The sequence below is a fragment of the Lithobates pipiens genome, unplaced genomic scaffold (genome assembly GCF_037356315.1).
Source record: "Lithobates pipiens isolate NorthernLeopardFrog02 unplaced genomic scaffold, aLitPip1_a1.2 Scaffold_18, whole genome shotgun sequence".
In the NCBI taxonomy this organism is placed as follows: Eukaryota; Metazoa; Chordata; class Amphibia; order Anura; family Ranidae; genus Lithobates; species Lithobates pipiens.
In genome coordinates this window covers 481,179,075-481,200,022 of record NW_027507758.1, presented here as the reverse complement: position 1 = coordinate 481,200,022, position 20,948 = coordinate 481,179,075, and the positions used below count along the sequence as shown (strand labels likewise).

Sequence of the window (20,948 nt, the reverse complement as noted above, 5' to 3'; positions counted from 1 at the left end):
GGCAGCGATTCAAAGTGTAGAGTAAGCTGGGTAAAATTGAAATTTTTAAGACATTAATCCTTCCCAACAGGGACAGGGGATACTTTGTCCATGACAGCAGGGATCTATTTATATCCTGAACCAGAGGGGGGAAATTAGCTGAGTATAGATAAGAGTAGGAAGGAGTGAGAGAAACACCCAGATATTTAAGGGAGACACTACACCATTTATAGGGATATGTTTCCTTGAGCTGGGAGAGTAGTGCTGCTGAAATGTGTACGAGCAGTGCTTCAGTTTTGGAGGTGTTAACCTTATAGCCAGATATATCTTCAAAGGAGGAGAGTAATTTATGTAGCAAGGGGAGAGAAATAAGTGGATTAGTAATAGTGAGCGGGACATCCTCTGCAAAGAGTAATAACTTGTACTCCCCCTGTCGCATCACCACCCCACGTATGTCTTGGTGAGATGGAATGGCCTTGGCTAGGTGTTCAAGACATAAAATAAAAAGTAGCGGTGATAAGGGACACCAAGTTCCATTCGTCATGGGGAAGCGAGGTGACATGAAGGATGACATCTGCACCTGGGCCGTGACTGTCGAATACAGGGCTCCCAAAGCGCTTAAAAAGGGGCCAGTAAAACTGTATACTTTTAGTGTAGCAAACATATAAGGCCAGCTCAGCCTATTGAAGGCCTTCTGTGCGTCTAAACTTAGAATTAATGCTGAACATTTGGATCTATCTAGGAGGTCTATCAGATCAATTGTGAGTCGTGTATTGCCTCCCGCATGGCTGCTTGGGACAAACCCCACCTGATCTCTTTGGATTAGTTTAGGGATAAGGCCGGACAATCTAAAGGCCAGGATTTTAGTGAATATCTTATAGTCTGAATTTAGAAGGGCTATAGGTCTATAGCTGTCAGGTATAGAAGGGTCCTTACCGGGTTTAGGGATGACTGAAATGTAAGAGTGGGAGAAATGCGGGTGGGGGGTTGTGCCCTTGAGTAGGGAATCAAATAGGGTCAGCAAGTGCGGACTTAATATATCAATGTAGGTCTTATAATATAAATAGGGAAGACCATTAGGGCCAGGGGATTTATGTGAAGGGAGATCCCTTATTATAGCCAAGAGTTCATCTGCCGTCATGGCCTTATTTAAGGTCTCTAAGTCTGATGGCTAAAGTTTGGGGAGTTTTAAGGTGGAGAAAAACTTCTCAAACTCATCTTGAGTGAAATGAAAATGATTCTCCGGAGTCAGGCACTTGTGTATTTTATGGTAAAATTTACCAAAAATGTCTGACATCTCACGAGGGAAATGTGTCTTGGTTCCGTCTGACCGCAAAAGGAAGTCAGGAAATTAGTTAAATGGGCATGGGCATAGCTTGTTAACCAACTTTTTGTGAGGTTTATTGGAAAATTCATAGAATTTTTGCTTTGTCCAAAGCAGGGATTTAGCAGCCTTATCAATTTGCATCATTTTAATTTGTTTTCTAAGTGAGATGACCCGCCGCAATTTTGACCGTATGAGTTCATCTCTATTCGTTTTTAATCTGGAGCTTTCAGCCATGCAGGCACCTCGGCCTTGTGCACTTCCCACAGGGTAGAAAAGTCAGAGACCGTCCCTATTTAATTGAAAAAATTCTGACAGACCCTTTGCCAAAGTAGAGCGTGAGATTTCAGACTGTAAAAGATGGTTGTTAAGCCGCCAATGACAGGATCTAGGGTAAACCTGAGTGAGCATGAGGTCCAATATGATGGGGGCATGATCTGACCAAGTAATAGGCATCACATCAGACTCAACCATATAGGGGATGAGTGGGGCCGAAATAAAAAAGTGATCCAGCCATGAGTACATCTTGTAAGCTGGGGAATAGAAAGTGAATTGTTTAGCGGAGGGGTGTTTAATCCTCCATGAGTCGAAGAGCTGATGGGGCCTCGATGGAAGGAGTTAGCTTGGGACATGAGCTTCTTAGAGGGTGTGGTAGAGAACAATGTTTGCCTATCTCTAGTGGGGGACATGACCAGATTGAAATCCCCACCAATTATCATAAAAGGCTATGCTCAGAATTGGGGGGATTCAAAAAAGCCATTAAGGAAGTCCATCTGATTGGTATTATGAGCATATAGATTGACAAGGGTTAGGGATATGTTTAAGAATTGGCAGTCTAGGATGAGGAACCTCCCATGGGGGTCAGCATGAGAGCTCCTAACCTTGATGGGGCATGACCTTTTAATCAAGATCGCCACTCCTGCCCTGCCGTAGAATCAGAGGCAAGGAAGGATGTGGGGAAATGCTTGGAGGCGAACTTAAGAGAGCAACCCGCCCTGAAGTGGGTTTCTTGTATCATTATCACGTCTGCGCCTGAGGTCCTGAACTCCTTCAGGGCCAGCCAGAGTTTACGGATAGAGCCCAAGCCCTTGACATTATATGACATAATTTTTAGAGCCATATGTATGGGTTGAGTAGGAAAGCTTGGGTACGAGGTACAAAATTATAAACAGAAAAACATAAACAACAATGGGACAGATAGCTGTCTGTCAACAAGCATCATCAATAACAATCACTCTTTGATAACTGGAGGAACCTGGGTATACCCTGTAACAATTCGGCCACAGGCTACACCAGTATAGGCTTTGCACTATCAGTCCGTGGAACTGATCTATAGAGGTGGACATAATAAAGAAAGTGACATTAAACATTAACAAAAACAATAGGAAAAAAATAAACTGAAGATCTCAAAGACCTGAGGGTACATATACCTCAGGAGACCCAGAATACAAACCAAGGTCAAGGGGGGTCGTGGCCAAACGGCTACCAGAAGATTCTGCATGGGTAAATGGGGAGGTCCAACTGCTCACCTTATGAACTCGATAACATTCAAGGTAAATTGACAACAGGAATTCGTTGATAACAAAGAAGACCTATGGGTTGGGTAAGTAGGGCTCTACCCTGAACAAAGGGCAGGGTAGATGTCAAAACTTTATATAGCCAGAACAACAGGATCGTTTCTCTTAATTCTGTTAGGAAATGGAAATGCAGGTAGCATTAGGGGATGGGTCACAGAAAAGCCATTGGAGAGTTCAAGGGGGTTGTTTGGAGGAACGTAGATGCTGGGGTGTGGAGGTGTGCTTCTTAGGTTTGCCCCTCACAGGGTCCAGATGCGGCTTGGGGTGTTGGGAATCGGGCAGTTCTGGACAGCAGAAGAGTGCAGGTCATCATCTGGTAGCAGGGGCAGCCCAAGGTTTTTTAGAAAAGCTTCGCTCTCATGTAGATCTCATAGGGTATATTGGGCTACATTTTTGGATACAACAAGGCGAAAGGGAAAACCCCAGTAGTATGGAACCTTGTGATGTTGTAAGTGGGAAGTAATTGGGTGCAGGTTCCTTCATTTAGCCAGGGTGATGGGAGAAAGATCACTGAAAATTTGCAATTTTGCCCCTTTGTAGACAATTTGGGAGTTGTTGCGTGTGGCCAGGTTTAGTGCCTCTTTACTTTCAAAGAAGTGAAACCGCACTATAACATCCCTGGGCCTAGCTCCAGCTGGAGGTTTAGGAGCCAGTGATCGATGAGCCCTGTCCAGGTGCCAGTCTATGTCCACCACCGTTGGAGCAAGTGTGTTAAAAAGACCCAGAAGATAGGTGCGCAGGTCAGGGTCACCCACCGACTCAGGGATGCCCCTAAAGCGCAGATTCTGACGTCCTTCTCTATTTTCCAAATCCTCCTGCTGTAGTTGTAATTGGGAGACAGAAAGGCGTAAATTATGGTTTTCCTCTTCAATAGCCTGGACATAGCTAATCATCTTATCAAATTTGTTTTCAAGAAGTATCTGTTCGCTTCCTGAGATGGTTTATTTCCCTTCTCAGTTCCACAGCTAGTTTGCTCACCTCAGCCGAGACATTGCTTGTAATTTGTTGAAGTAAAAGCTGTAGTTTAGCATCCAGTTTGGCGTCTAAAATGTCTGGGGTGAGGATCCCCTGTGGGGAGGGTGGGTTCAGGTCAGGACCTTGGGAGGTGGCAACTGAAAGACTATCAGGATTCTCCACTGCCAGGGATGGATCCATGGTGGCAAAGGGATCTGCGGGGTAATTTGAGGGAGGCAATTGGGACCTAGTAACAAAGCAGTCCATATTAGGCCCGCTATACTGTCCAGACAAAGATTGTAATACTCCTGCTGCTGGCCAATTTTGCCCATGGGGTGATCAAGTATGGTAAAGTAAGGATACGCTTACTCCCGGAGCTTTAACTGGCTAAAGTAGTGTTGCAGGGGTCTCGGTGAGCAGATAGGACCATGAGCTCACTTAAATATAATTTTGTGCAATGGGTGCTGCATCCATTATGCTTTAGTAATCCTCCATTCCCCCATCAGTTGTAGTGTAAGTGAGTGGGGGAGTACCTGGAGTAGTAAAATGGCCCCGTGGGTAGGCCGAAGCCACGGTCTGTCCTGAGGATAGTGCCCAAATACTCAGGGCTCTCCTTCTATGTGGTCAGGGCCCTCTCAGCCAGCCCAGGGCGTGCACACCGCCAGTGGCTCGAATATAGTGTCACCCCCGAAGGTCCCAGGCCTGTGGGGAGCCAGGGACCAGCCCCCCCAGGTACTTACTGTGTCCAGTGGCACTGCTCTCCGAAGGCCCCGAATCTTCCGGCAAACACCCGGGCTATCCTCTACCACCCAGCCGGCCTGTCCAGAGCATTGGGGTGAAGGGGATGATCCATCTCTGGACGGAGGGATGGATTGCAGCAATCCTCCGCCGGGTACAAGGCCCCAAGATGGAGCTGGATATCCCGCTGTCCTTATCCAGATGCAGGCTCCAGGGACAGGCTCTGGGCAACCAAAAACAGCCGATAGTCAGTCGAGGACATAGCGGGGTGAGTCTAGGCACTAATGCCAGTGAAGTGGAGGCTCGCTGATTAGTGTAAGCCAAGGATGGCAGCAGATCGGTATCTGTGCAGAGCTCAGCTCCCATTCGTCCTTCCCGCTGGATGTCCGGACACGCCACCCCCTGGTGTACCTGCTTCTAATCAAAACTGCTTTACTCTGCATTTTGAATAGTTATTTCTAGTTATCTCTATCAGAAAACCCACTGCAGTGCTTAGCTTATCTGCATATAAATTAAAACTCTATTCATCACAGAAACTGAGGCTGTCATAACATGTCTTGCTGTATATAAAATACTCAGTGACAAGCTGTATCCATCTGACAAGCATCATTACCCAGAAACATTAGCCTTAAAAAATAGACTGATATTAGTTCATCTATTTTATGAAGCAGCCTCGAATGCATTAATATTATGGACATTTCCATATCTTAATCTGAAATCCGAAATTTTTTAAAAATTTACTAAAACAAAAAATTTTAGTTTCATTTTAGCAAGCCCTTACATAAATACGACAGCTGACACAGAATTTATGGACTAGTGATGTAGTATACATTAACAGGATAGATAATGTGCAATAAACCTGCTACAATTCTCATTTATACATGATGATTCTCCTTTTCTTTTTTTTTTAAATATATAAATCCAGCTCCCCTGTGTACCAATATACCATTAATATACCTCTATTGCAGAAAGATACCAGATTTTTTTATTTTGAGAACAAGGCCTTACCTTAGTAATTAAGAAATGGTGTTGCGCTCCAGCTAAATAAATCTAATTAAACTAAAATAAACTAACATGTACTCAAGTACCAACCAAACAAAAATAAAATAAAGTAAAATGTGGAACTGTATATTTAAATAAGCTCAGACAATGTGCATAAATTCCAAAGTGCAATACCACAGGTCAGATTGTGCACTTAACATAAAAAACTTGACATAAAAAACTTGGTAAAAAAAAACTTGGTAAAAAAGATCTTCTATTGATGATAGTGAGATAGTGTTGAGTGCACACATATATAAATGATATGGTACGGAGAAAAAAATAAAAATAAAATGTGTCGTTATACAAGTGTAATACAAATCAAAAATTGCACAAAATGCTAATAGTCCATGTGCAGTGTACCATGTGTATGAACAGAATACTAATAGTCCATAAACAGTGAAATGTGTTTTTGAACAAAAGCTCCAAAAAAATATATATATAAGGTGAACTACAATTATACAGAGAGCATGTCCATTTGGTGGTAAAATATGTCCATTTAGTGATAAACAAAGCAGTATCCTGCGTGCTCCAAAAACAAGAAGTGAATTCCACCAGTGCTCCTATGCGTATTGTATCCTCACACTAGGTGCAGTAATTACCTTACCTTACTGCTGTAAGGTAAACAGCATTTCCAAAGTAACGCTTGTTGTCCAGTAATGCAGGTACAATAGGTGATGTAATCCTAGACTCTCATTCACCGTGGACACGTTGTAGCATGCAGGAAAAACAAGGGGAACACTCCAATGGTGAAGTATGTATTCACAATTTATTGGGTATAAAACGAAGATGTAGGTACTCACATTTAAAACAATAATAAAAAAGCACAGCTAAACGAACGCGTGTCACGCTCGTGCTTCCGGACGTCACTTCCGGTGTCCTTACTGGCCAATTGTGTTCCTACGCGTATCGTCAATAGACTTCATCAGGGAAAGTCATTTGACGATACGCGTAGGAACACAATTGGCCAGTAAGGACACCGGAAGTGACGTCCGGAAGCACGAGCGTGACACGCGTTCGTTTAGCTGTGCTTTTTTATTATTGTTTTAAATGTGAGTACCTACATCTTCGTTTTATACCCAATAAATTGTGAATACATACTTCACCATTGGAGTGTTCCCCTTGTTTTTCCTGCATGCTACAACGTGTCCACGGTGAATGAGAGTCTAGGATTACATCACCTATTGTACCTGCATTACTGGACAACAAGCGTTACTTTGGAAATGCTGTTTACCTTACAGCAGTAAGGTAAGGTAATTACTGCACCTAGTGTGAGGATACAATACGCATAGGAGCACTGGTGGAATTCACTTCTTGTTTTTGGAGCACGCAGGATACTGCTTTGTTTATCACTAAATGGACATATTTTACCACCAAATGGACATGCTCTCTGTATAATTGTAGTTCACCTTATATATATATTTTTTTTGGAGCTTTTGTTCAAAAACACATTTCACTGTTTATGGACTATTAGTATTTTGTTCATACACATGGTACACTGCACATGGACTATTAGCATTTTGTGCAATTTTTGATTTGTATTACACTTGTATAACGACAAATTTTTTTTTTTTTTTTTTTTTTTTTTTGTTCTCCGTACCATATCATTTATATATGTGTGCACTCAACACTATCTCACTATCATCAATAGAAGATCTTTTTTACCAAGTTTTTTTTACCAAGTTTTTTATGTCAAGTTTTTTATGTTAAGTGCACAATCTGACCTGTGGTATTGCACTTTGGAATTTATGCACATTGTCTGAGCTTATTTAAATATACAGTTCCACATTTTACTTTATTTTATTTTTGTTTGGTTGGTACTTGAGTACATGTTAGTTTATTTTAGTTTAATTAGATTTATTTAGCTGGAGCGCAACACCATTTCTTAATTACTATCACTTAATTTGGGAAGGGTTTACACCCCTGCTGGTGTTTTGCTGCAACCACACTAGTTCTAGGACACATTGATAGGCGCGAGAATACTTTCACTTCCAAGGCCTTACCTTAGCCCTTGTTGTATTTCTTAGAACGCTTCAGAGACTCCCTGGTATACAGACAGAGACAGAGAAGCCAGTAAGACACAGGAAGGAGTTCTCCATGCATGCATTTGCCTGGCTTCCCCAGCCTTCCTTCAGACGGGCTCAGGCTGCATGCTAAATTTGCTGTTGCCACATGCAGCCCACAGGACACCCCTGATGTAGTGCAAGGGCCTGCCTGATTGGATAGATAATGTGTCCTCCTATTATATCCTTTTGCTAAATCGAAAGGAGATTGTACAATCAGATAGTATAGTTTATGGCCACATTTATACACCTAAAATTACCTAGTTGCACTTTCACTGTCATTAATTGTTAACGGCACACCCAACACAGAAGCAAACACACATTTTGCAACATGAAAAAACAAGTGACAAATGCAGTAAAAAATTTGCAACTCATGCACCACGCCAAAATGTCCCACTAGCTATTTTGCCACATGTAGCGCAGCCCATTGAAATCAGTGCTCATGCACCGTAGACAGCGGCCTAAAGGCGCACTGAGCATGCTGCTGCTAAAGGCCATATGCCGTTAGTGGCGGCTCCTATGCACATGCGCGGGAGTGACGTCATCGTGGCTCTGGCCAATCACAGTTCCGGAGCCACAATACACAGAAAGAAGATGGACACTCCATGGAAGAGGGGACAGCGGTGACATTGCGGGCTTCTTTGTCAGGTAAGTGAGACATAATGGGCTACTATGCGATGCATAGTAGCCCATTATGCTTTACCTTTTCAGGGAAACAAAGAGGAAGTAAAACCCACCAGGGTTTACTTCCTCTTTAAAGGGCAACAATTATAAACCTAATACAGGACAATTTTATGGTCCCGTTTTTTGAGACCCCAACCAGGAATGATGCTCTGTTGGACCTGGTAATCTCAAACCATGCAGAGCTTATTACTAAGGTTCATATAAAGGAACATCTGGGTAGCAGTGACCATAACATGATTTAATTTGATGTTAGCTGTAAGCAAAAAACACATACCAGAAAGATAAAAATACTTAACTTCAAGAAAGCAAATTTTCCAAGGATGAGGGCTGCTCTCCAGGACTTGGACTGGGAGGGAATATTGGCATCAATAGGCACAGAACAGAAATGGGAATTCTTCAAAGCGACTGCTTGTGAACTCACTGCAAAGTATATTCCCATGGGCAATAAGTTTAAAAGGCTAAAAATAAAACCTATGTGGCTCACGATCAAAGTTGAAAAAGCTATAAACAATAAGAAAAGAGCCTTTAAAAAATATAAAAATGAAGGAACACTAGTTTTGTTTAAATGTTACAAAGAATATAACAGAATATGTGAAAAGGAAATCAAGGATGCAAAAACTCAAAACGAACGACAGATTGCAAAAGATAGTAGGAGAAACCCCAAAAAATACTTCAAATATATTAATAGTAAAAAGGTCAGGTTTGAGCATGTAGGCCCTTTACAAAATAATCTTGAGTGGAGACAAGTTGAAGGCAAATGTATTAAAAACTTTCTTCAGCTCTGTGTATACAAAGAAGCATGGGGGAGCTCATGGCCATAATAAGGGTAGTAGTGACACAATGGCTCAAAAGGGATATGGTCCAGAAATAAAGGTGGATAAAGCACCTGGACCAGATGGCATTCACCCACAGATCCTAAAAGAATTGAGCTCTGTAATTTCAAAGCCATTGTATCTAATTTTTAGGGACTCATTAACCACTTGCTTACTGGGCACTTAAACCCCCCTCCTGCCCAGACCAATTTTCAGCTTTCAGCGCTGATGCACTTTGAATGACAATTGCATGGCCATACAACACTGTACCCGAATGATATTTTTATCATTTTTTTCCCACAAATAGAGCTTTCTTTTGGTGGTATTTAATTACAGCTGGGAGTTTTAATTTTTGCTAAACAAACAAAAAAAAATGCAAAATAAAAAAATAAAATAAAAATCATGTTTAATAGTTTGTTATAAAATTTTGCAAACAGGTCATTTTTCTCCTTCATTGAAATGCGCTGATGAGGCGGCACTGGTGGGCACTGATAGGCTGCACTGGTGGGCACTGATAGGCACAGTTAAGGCGGCACTAATAGGCACAGATAAGGCAGGACTGATGGGCACAGATAAGGCGGCACTGATGGGCAAAGATGGGCACAGGTAAGATGGCACTGATGGGTGGCACTGATGGATGGCACGGATGGGTGGCACTAATGGGCACTGATAGGTACCACTGATTGATGGGACTGATGGGCACTGATAGGTGGCACTGATAGATTGGACTGATGGGCACTGATAGGTGGCTCTGATAGGTGGCACTTCTGGGCACTGATGGGCGTCACTGATGGGCACTGGTAGATGACACTGATGGACATGGATATGTGGCACTGAGGTGCAGCACTGTTGTTGAGGCAGATTGTGGGCACTGATAGGTGGCACTGTGGGCACTGATGGGTGGCACAGTGGGCACTGATGGGTGGCACTGATGGGTGGCACTTTTTTAATATTTAGGTGGCACTGGCAGGGGGCAGGTGGGCACTGATGAGCTGGCCGTGATGGGGACTGATGTCCCTCTCACGGCCGCCAGTAATCGGCTTTTTTTTCTCCTTGCGCTGTCAGCGCGAGGAGGAAAAATAGCCGGCTCTGTTGTGTCACATGATCAGCTGTCATTGGCTGACAGCTGATCACGTGGTAAGGGGTCGGGATCGAACCCTTGCTCCGATCTGTGATCAGGCGAGACTCATAGACTCGCTGATCACAGAGCGCGCCGCGCGCGCCCCTCGGGGGGCACGCAGGCCGCTCATGCACGGGACGATGTCAATAGACGTAGTCCTGGCAAAGCAGGTCTGCACTATATCTGAATGACCATCTCTAGAGGTTAATGACGGGAATAGTACCACTGGATTGGCGTAGGGCCAATGTGGTGCCTATATTTAAAAAGGGAACAAAGTCTTTACCAAGTAACTATAGACCTGTTAGTTTAACTTTTATAGTCGGAAGGATACTGGAGAGTTTAATAAAAGACCACATAGACGAGTTCTTGCTTTAAAAAAATATTTTAAGCAACAGACAACATGGATTCATGAAAGTCAGAACAAACCTAATTTCTTTTTATGAGGAGGTAAGTAAAACCTCGGACAGAGGGGTGGCAGTGGATGTGGTATACTTGGATTTTGCAAAAGTGTTAGACGCAGTTCCCTACACATGGCTCATGTGTAAGGTAAAGTCTACAGGCTTGCAAATATCAGTTTGTAAATGGATAGAAAACTGGCTAAAAGACAGAATTCAGAGAGTAGTGGTTAATGATTCTTACTCTGAATGGTTTAAGGTTATCAGTGGTGTACCCCAAGGTTCAATGCTGGGACCCTTACTTTTTAATATGTTTATAAATGATTATACAGAAAAGTAACATTTCTGTCTTTGCAGATGACCCTAAGCTATGCAGTGGATTAACATCCTTACAGGATGTCTCCAATTTACAAGCCAACCTCAATGCACTGTCTAAATGGGCGACTGTGGCAGATGAGGTTTAATGTTGATAAATGTAAAGTTATGCACTTGGGGCCTAAGAATATGCATGCATCATACATACTAGGGGAAGTACAACTGGGGGAATCAATGGTGGAGAAGGATCTGGGGGTTTTGGTACATCATAAGCTCAATAATAGCATGCAATGCCAAGCTCTGGTTTCCAAAGCGAGCAAGGTCCTTTCTTGTATTAAGAGAGTTATAGACTGTATAGAGAGAGATATCATTTTGCCTCTGTACAAATCATTAGTAAGACCTCATCTGGAGTATGTAGTTCAGTTTTGGGCACCAGTTCTCAAAAAGGATATCGGGGAACTGGAGAAATCGCAGAGAAGGGCAACCAAACTGATAAGAGGCATGGAGGAGCTATGAGGAAATATTAGAGGAACTGAATTTATTCACTATTGAGAAGAGGAGATTAAGGGGGATATGATCACCATGTATAAATATATAAGGGGTCCATATAGTGAACTTGGTGTTGGGTTCATCACTTTACGGTCAACACTGAGGACAAGGGGGCACTCTTTACCTCTAGCAGAAAAGAGATTTCATCTCCAAATATGGAAGGGTTTCTTCACAGTAAGAGCTGTAAAAATGTGGAATAGAGCTCCAGAGGTGGTTCTGGCCAGCTTGGCAGATTGTTTTAACCACTTCCCGACTGGCGCACGCCGATGTACGTCGGCAGAATGGCATGGGCAGGCAAATGGGCGTACCTGTACGTCCCTTTAAACTTGCCGCCCTGCCATTGCGAGCGTGCCGGTCGGGACCTCCGTGAGTCCGGTCGTGGGTCCCGCAGACTTGATCGCTGCAGGCATACCCGCGATCGTCTCATGGGGCGGCTGAACTAAGAGATGCTGTTGTAAAGAGCATCTCCCAGTTCTGCCTAGCAACAAGTGACGCTGATCTCTGCTCCATGTGATTGGAGCAGAGATCAGCGTTCACTAAAAAAAGCCCAGCCCCCAACAGTTAGGAACACTTAACCCCTACAATGCCACCCACTGGTTAACCTCTTCATTCCCAGTGTCATTTACACAGGAATCACTGCATTTGTATAGCAGTGATTGCTGTATAAATGACAATGGTCCCAAAAATGTGTCAAAAATGTCCGATGTGTCCGCCATAATGTCGCAGTCACAATAAAAATCACTGATCGCCGCCATTACTAGTAAAAAAAAAAAATTATTCATAAAAATGCCATAAAACTATCCCCTATTTTGTAAACGCTATAACTTTTGCGCAAACCAATCAATAATCACTTATTGTGATTTTTTTAACCAAAAATATGTAGAAGAATACGTATCGGCCTAAACTGAAGGAAAAAAATGTTTTTTTATATATTTTTGGGGGATATTATTATAACAAAAAGTAAAAAATAATGCGTTTTTTTTTCAAAATTGTCGCTCTATTTTTGTTCATAGCGCAAAAAATTAAAACCACAGGGGTGATCAAATACCACCAAAAGAAAGCTCTATTTGTGGGGAAAAAAGGACATCAATTTTGTTTGGGAGCCATGACTGCGCAATTGTCAGTTAAAGCAACGTAGTGCCGAATCGCAAAAAGTGGTCTGGTCTTAAGCCAGCAAAATGGTCCAGGGCTGAAGTGGTTAAGAAAGGCCTGGATTCTTTCCTAAATGTACATAATATAACTGGGTACTAACATTTATAGGTAAAGTTTATCCAGGGAAAATCCGATTGCCTCTTTGGGATCAGGAAGGAATTTTTTCCCCTGCTGTAGAAAATTGGATCCTGCTTTTCTGGGGGGGTTTTCGCCTTCCTGGGTATAGGATTGGGTATATGGAATTCTATGATATTTTTATTTTTATTTTTTTTATGTTTTTTATGGTTAAACTAGATGAACTTGTGTCCACTACTGAGAAGGCTGTCTACAAGTTTTAGGAGTGTGTCTATGGGAATGTTTGACCATTCTTTCAGAATCACATTTGTGAGGTCAGGCACTGATGTTGGATGAGAAGGCCTGGCTCACAGTCTCCACTCTAATTTATCCCAAAGGTGTTCTATTTGGTTGAGGCAGGCCAGTCATGTTCCTCCACCCCAAACTCGCTCATCCATATCTTTATGGACCTTGCTTTGTGCGCTGGTGCATTTCCCCAAACTGTTCCCACCAAGTTGGGAGTATGAAATTGTCCAAAATGTCTTTGTATGCTGACACCTTAAGTGTTCCCTTCACTGGAACTAAGGGGCCAAGCCCAACACCTGAAAAACAACCCCCCACACCATAATCCCCCTCTACCAAATGATTTGGACCAGCGCACAAAGCATGGTCCATAATGACATGGATGAGCGAGTTTGGGGTGGACCTCAAACTGCTAGAACACCTTTTGGGATAAATTAGAGCAAAGACTGTGAGCCAGGCCTTCTTGTCCACATCAGTGCCTGACCTCACAAATGCGCTTCTGGAAGGATGGTCAAACATTCCCATAGACACACTCCTAAACCTTGTGAACAGCCTTCCCAGAAGAGTTGACTCTTTTATAGCTACAAAAGGTGGGCCAACTCAATATTGAACCCTACAGACTAAGACTGGGATGACATTAAAGTTTATGTGCGTGTAAAGGCAGGTGTCCGAATTCTTTTGACAATATAGTGTATCATAGAAAGCGAATTGAACTTGTGATTTGATAAAAGTACCATATATATTTTGAGGGCCTGTCGGTTAGGCCCTTGGGGCCCATGATGGTTTGTATGCCACTAATAAGGCTAGGCATATAACGATTGTGACAGGTTTCGTTTTACTACAATTGTCCACAGAAAAAATTGTTTCACCATTTAAAAGTTTAATTCTTCTATTCTGATCTTATATATATATTATACCATCATAACTGTCATCATACCTTTTCAACTGCTGAATGTCAGTTTGTGTTTAATTCCAGCTATAGCATGACCAGTGGATGGCAGTTGCTTTGGCTCTGTACAGGGCTGTTTCCACCCGGCAAAGTTCTCTTGAACCATGTTCAGAAATTTACTGAGAATCGTCGAAAAGAGCCACTAGCCAAGGATTGCAGAACAAGGATGCAAAGAGTGCTACAGTAACATCTATTCATTTTTATATACCGTAGTTTTTTTTTACCAATACACACACATGTAAAGAAACTCATCAGTGCCTAGGCAGAACTTTACCGTGGAAAAGCAGTACTTTACCCACACAACATGATAAAAATATTTTTTTTTAGCAAGTAACATACATTCCACATTAATAATTATGTTACCAAAATGTGTGTGTGCTGTAAATTGCCTCCACCATTGTTACTGTTTCTTCTTGCTGGAGGCTGCCCAGATCCCCAGAGTAGCAGTAAATCTTTAGGCTGTCAGCAGATTGGCCAAATAGTGCCTAAAAATAGACTGAGCATGTGCATAACAGGATAGGCCAGTGTATTACTGTATTTTAAACAGTATAGTCACTTATTTCTATAATTTTACATAGCTATGCCTGCAAAAGGGGCTAGCCTGAATAGATCTAGCAGGACTTAATTTTCTGCCTAAAGTTCCACTTTCATTTGCACAAGGTTTTGTAGAAAAACAGTTTAAAATAGGGTCTCATTCACACAAGTGTACTTCAGCATACATCATGTGTTCCATGCAGTCTCATTTGTGTCCGTTCAGAAGCAACAGCTGCACAGATACAACCACTGCTCCCAATTTTAAATCCGCATGGGTGTGTATCCCCGAACTCGCATTGTCTGTGTTTGGGGCCATACACCCACACAGAGTACAAATTGGCAGCAGTGGCTGTGTCCATGCAGTTACTGCGTCCTAATTGACATGAATAGAACTGGCTGCTCGTGAATGTGCAGAGCACCTGTGTATTCTATGTGGGGCTAAGGCGTTCCTCAGATGGATGTATGCTTAAGTACACCTTTGTGAGCAAGGCCTATCACTCTTGATGTTTCATCCATTTAGTCACATGTAATGTTATACGTGCTGTATATATCAACCGTAGGGAACATTTAGGCAGAAAGTTTACAAATGGTTTGGTAACTGTACTTAAACAGTGTTAGGGAATTAAATTTAACTCAGTATTATAATGTATAAAGGTCAATCCTAACTGTTTATTCTGTGTCTGACAGAACTGGTGTCAGGAAACACCCCCCTCACTTGGTGGAGGTTGAAGCCATAAAACAGATGAGCACCAAGATCTTCCACAAAGTGCTCCTGCCAAATGATACAGAAGAGGTATGAGTGCCCTCTGAGCACATTTGTGATACCTCAGTGCTTGTCATTGACTTTGTTTACCTCCTGAACTAATGTGTATGTGTATGATCAGCTTTTGTACTGTAAGGCAGCTTTCCTGATCAGTGGAGTGTACCTGAATTTCTCTTTTTTTCCTCCAGACAATTGAAGCTAGGACTAACACCAAGGTGAGAGAAGTTTGTCAGACTATTTCCAGCAAACTGCAGTTAAACTCTTGGGAGGGCTTCAGCATCTTCTTAAAAATAGGAGACAAGGTAATTTTAAAAATATTAATCTTTTTCCACTTTTTTTCATACATGATATATCATATTGATGTTAATATATATAGAAGGTGAAGTCCTCATAACTTTGTCAATAGCATGCAGACAATAGGCTCACTCTAGATTTTCTTTTTTTATTACAAACATATTTTACAAAACTTCTTTATACACACAACTACAGCCTTAGCAACCTATGTGGCTGCTATGGGGCCTTATGGCAGAGGGGAACCTAGTCTGTGTCTGTAAAGGGAAAATGAAAAAAATATATATATATATTTTGCTCTCATTAGCTAACGAATGTGTTTCTGTACACTGATCACACATTGATCCACCTGCCTAACTCATCTTAGGTTGATCGTGAATCTCCTCTTATTTGTAACACAGAACAGCAGTTTATGAAGAAGAAGCTACGTTTCTGATAAGCTTTTCCAACACCCCCAAACTATGGAATGTCTCATTCCATTCAGATGAGGCCATAGATGGTGGGATTTTCGATTCTCCCATCAAAACAGTCTGTTGATGGGGAAATCCCTCCCGTAGAGTGATTGTGTTCTCCCGGCGCACGTGGGGAGGGCAGGCAGGTATTGTTTTGTGTCGCCGAGAGAACACCCACTGGCAAAAATCGCATGCTGAAAATGCAACATGCTGGCTGGATCAACTTGGATACAATCAGCCTACCCATAGATTATTTGAATCTTGCCCTGACCCTGCTAAAACAGCTAGGATTCGAACCGTCTATGGCCGCCTTAAGTTTCAAATGTGTCAACCTGCTTCTTGCACAGTCTTCAGATGTTTTATTCTGGTGTTCCCCTTTTTTTATTTTTTTTATAGTTTGTACATTTCTGCCAGCGGCAGTACTGAATTTAAAGTGCACCAAACACCACTTTTCATTAATTTCATCCAATCACACATTTCCCAGTTTCTATAAAATTTGGGTAACCCCCCCACCCCATCATATCTGGGAGTCCAACAAGGAGAGGCAGACGTTCCCATGCCATTATGAGGGGGCCAGCAGTGTCTGTGTCCACAGGCAAAGGTGGATGTAGTTCATCCTCAGGCAGGGCACATTTTTCTCTGTTTAGTGATGTTGCCGTGCTATGCAGCCACAGCATGCAGAGGCGTGGGGAACTGGCTTAGTAAACCATCCTCATCTCCTCATCCTCTATGACCCAAGCTGAGACTATTGCGCAGTCCACCGCAGCTGACAGAGTGGCTTATTCTGTCTCCTTGTCCACAGCTACTCCTGCCATAGCTTCAACATCCCATCGGCAGCATCTGCATCATATGCTAGAAGATTATCTAGGGGCAAAAACAGACTTGGAGAGCTTCTCGGTAAACGATCCACTGGGTTACCAGATCATGAGAATATACTACTGGCTAGAACTTGTCTGGTATCCAATTGAGCTGCTGGGCTGCCCTGCATCCAGTGTGCTTTCCAAATGGGCATTCAGTGCTGCTGGAGGTTTTGTGACAGATAAAAGAACGTGTCTGTCCAAGGATTCCATTAACATTTGTCAAAATGAATCAGTCCTGGATTAGCAGCAGCTATCAAGCCCATCATGCTTATGTCGCTGATTAAGTGTTTTTTATCAATCTGTACTCTCTGCAAGACTGTCTAGGCTGCCTAGCTTTGTAGGTGTTGATTTTATCTTGAAGTAATTTTTTGGTATAGGTTTAATGGCCATAATTAAAAAAGAGATATGGGTTTATGTTTTTTTTTAAATTTATACTCAGAGCTCCATGAGCAGAGAGCTGGTGACTGTCAGTCACAGCTCTTTGTTCTACCCCCTGTTCGCTTACTAGAGTGCTGGGCTGGGGGGAGGAGCGTGGGCAGCCTAGGCCGGGGGGATAGGTAGCAATCTCACCCTGGGCCGCTCTGATGCTTGGTAAAAAGGCTGCGCTCATGGCTGGGAAATGAGGGGCCAGTGACACTATGCACAGCCACCGGCCGTTGCTTTCAAATGCTGTAGTGGAGGGATAGGAATATGCCTGCTAGAACTTTGGTTCCAGCCCAGGGACAAACATTGGGAGCCGAGAGGTAAGTGGTGACGCTGCTTGGACAGGGTTAACACGGCTGCCGCTCACCTCCCGCTGTGCGTCCATGACCTGTGTCTCCTCCGAGGTAGATGGCTGCAGGGCCAGGGGCCAGGGGTCAGGAGTATGTAATGTACAGGGTGCAGAAGTATGTAATGTACAGGGTGCAGGAGTATGTAATTTACAGGGGGCAGGAGTATGTAATGTACAGGGTGTAGAGCTCAGGAGTGGGTAATGTACAGGGTGCAGGGGCCAGGAATATGTAATGTACAGGGGTCAGGAGTAGGTAATGTACAGGGTTCAGGGGTCAGGAGTATGTGATGTACAGGGGTCAGAAGTATATAATGTACAGGGTTCAGGTGTGAGGAGTATGTAATATACAGGTTGCAGGGGTCAGGAGTTTGTTAGGGACAGGGTTCAGGGGTCAAGAGTATGTCATTTTACAGGGGCAGGGGTCCGGAGTGTGTCATGTACATGGGTGAGAGTCATGGTACAAGGAGGGGGTCCCATGAGGACCAGAGTGAATGAATGTTCACTGTACACTCTGTTAGTCTCTAATAGGACCTGGGGGGGGGGGGGGCATTCGAACAGACTCTCTGTTGTACTTTGTACAAAATGTGGGAGTGAGGCCAGGGGAGGGTCATGGACAGGGCAAGGGGGGTCATGGGTGGGGCCTGATGAGGGCCCTTGATTAATTTGGATTGGGGGCCGTGAGTGTTGTCAATCCGCCCTTTTTTTGGGGTGGGAGGTTAATTAATCTAAAATACTATTTGTTATATGCAGCATGGAGGAGGCTGGTGTATTGCTATTGGTCACTGATGCATTCGTGACCAGTGCCAGTTAATTAACCTCTTTGTGCTATATTAGCAGTGGTGTTAGTGTTAATTAACTAATTAGCACTGACACTGGTGCCACTGCCACTAATGCAGCATAAAGGGGTTAATTAACAGCCACTGGTCACTAATGCATCAGTGACCAATAGCAATACATCAAGCTCCTCTATGCTGCATATAACAAATAGCATTGTAGATTAACTAGTTGCTGACCGCCGGCCGTCAAATGACGGCCAGGCGGCGCAGCTATTGTGGCGGGAGGCCGTCATATGACGGCCTCCCGTTTAAACAGGGATGCGCGCGATCGTGCGCGCGCATCCCTGTTTCTTCGGTGGCGGCGTGTCACGGAGACACCGCTCGCCACCGAAGGGGGTGAACAGCCATTCGTTATGGCTGTTTACCACGTGATCGGCCGTGATGAAGTCACGGCCGATCACAGATGGTCACACCCCCTACGTGCACGGCGCATGCGCGCGATCGCGAGCGCGCTGCGCGTGCACGTCGGTGACGGCGTGTTCCCCGGGAACACTGCTCGTCACCGACACTGGTAAACAGCCATTGGCTGGCTGTTTACCCACGTGATCGGCTGTGATCCTTTCACAGCCGATCACTAAAATGTAAACAAACCGCGGTAACGGGATGTTACCGGGTTCTCCTCCTCACACACCGATCGTGTGTGAGGAGGAGATTGCGGTAACATCTCGTTACCGCATACAGTGTACACCAAACATACTGATTGCCCCCCCCCAATAAAGAGGACCTGTCACCACCCCTCATAGTACCTGTCAATCACAGTCCATCAGAGTACCTGTCACAGTCCATCAGAGTATTTGAGTACCTGTCCCAGCCCATCAGAGTACCCGAGTACCTGTCCCAGCCCATCAGAGTACCCGAGTACCTGTCCCAGCCCATCAGAGTACCCGAGTACCTGTCCCAGCCCATCAGAGTACCCGAGTACCTGTCCCAGCCCATCTGAGTACCCGAGTACCTGTCCCAGCCCATCTGAGTACCCGAGTACCTGTCCCAGCCCATCTGAGTACCCGAGTACCTGTCACAGTTCATCTGAGTACCCGAGTACCTGTCCCGGCCCATCAGAGTACCCGAGTACCTGTCCCGGCCCATCAGAGTACCCGAGTACCTGTCCCGGCCCATCAGAGTACCCGAGTACCTGTCACGGCCCATCAGGGTACCCGAGTACCTGTCACGGCCCATCAGGGTACCCGAGTACCTGTCACGGCCCATCAGGGTACCCGAGTACCTGTCACGGCCCATCAGGGTACCCGAGTACCTGTCACAGTCCATTAGAGTACCGAGTACCTGTCACAGTCCATTAGAGTACCGAGTACCTGTCACAGTCCATTAGAGTACCGAGTACCTGTCACATTCCATTAGAGTACCGAGTACCTGTCACAGTCCATTAGAGTACCGAGTACCTGTCACAGCCCATCTGAGTACCCGAGTACCTGTCACAGTTCATCTGAGTACCTGTCACCGCCCTTCAGAGTACCCAAATACCAGTCACCAAACCATCAGAGTACCTGTCACCAGGCCATCAGAGTACCTGAGTACTTGTCACCAGGCCATCAGAGTACCCGAGTACCTGTCACCAGGCCATCAGAGTACCCGAGTACCTGTCACCAGGCCATCAGAGTACCCGAGTACCTGTCACCAGGCCATCAGAGTACCCGAGTACCTGTCACCAGGCCATCAGAGTACCCGAGTACCTGTCACCAGGCCATCAGAGTACCCGAGTACCTGTCACCAGGCCATCAGAGTACCCGAGTACCTGTCACCAGGCCATCAGAGTACCCGAGTACCTGTTCCAGTCCATCTGAGCACCCGAGTACCTGTCACAGTCCATCTGAGTACCCGAGTACCTATCTCCAGCCCATCAGAGTACCCGAGTACCTATTTGCAGCCCATGTCTCATAGAATATACGTTGGGGTGTTTGCTTTCCAAAAGGGGGGCATTTTGTGGGTAATTTCACTGTCCTGGTGGTCCAGGACCTTCAAAAGTGTGATGGGTAGGAATGAAATAAGATGTGTCATTTATGCTCCTAGAACGCCTGAACGTACTACTTCAATGTTTGGCCTCTCTATGTGGCCAGGCTGTGTAAAAGTCCTACACATGTGGTATCGCCATACTCGAGAGGAGTAGCAGAATGTATTTTGGGGTGTAATTTTTGCTATATACATGTTATGTGTTAGAAATATCTTATAAATTGACAATTTTGTGTAAAAAAAAAATGCGTTTTAATTTTTTTCCACATATTCCAAAAACTTCTGGAAAAAAATGAACCGTTCAAAAGACTCATTATGCCTCACAGATTATACGTTGGGGTGTTTGCTTTCCAAAATGGGGTAATTTTATGGGAAATTCCATTGTCCTGGTACTCCAGGGCCTTCAAAAGTGTAATAGGTGGTTGAGAAATGAGATGCGTAATTTTTGCTCATAGAACGTCTGAAGGTA

General features: G+C 44.0%; 1 protein-coding gene across 2 annotated transcripts in view; it reads left to right on the top strand.

The window, feature by feature from the left end:
• The window catches only part of MYO7B (myosin VIIB), a 523,403-nt gene that overhangs the window by 455,973 nt on the left and 46,482 nt on the right, over positions 1-20,948 (top strand). For both annotated transcript variants that reach the window (XM_077488413.1, XM_077488412.1), the window contains exons 39-41: positions 14,034-14,189; positions 15,228-15,333; positions 15,492-15,605. In XM_077488413.1, coding sequence (XP_077344539.1) covers positions 14,034-14,189; positions 15,228-15,333; positions 15,492-15,605 — 376 coding nt within the window. The remainder of the gene's footprint in view (positions 1-14,033; positions 14,190-15,227; positions 15,334-15,491; positions 15,606-20,948) is intronic.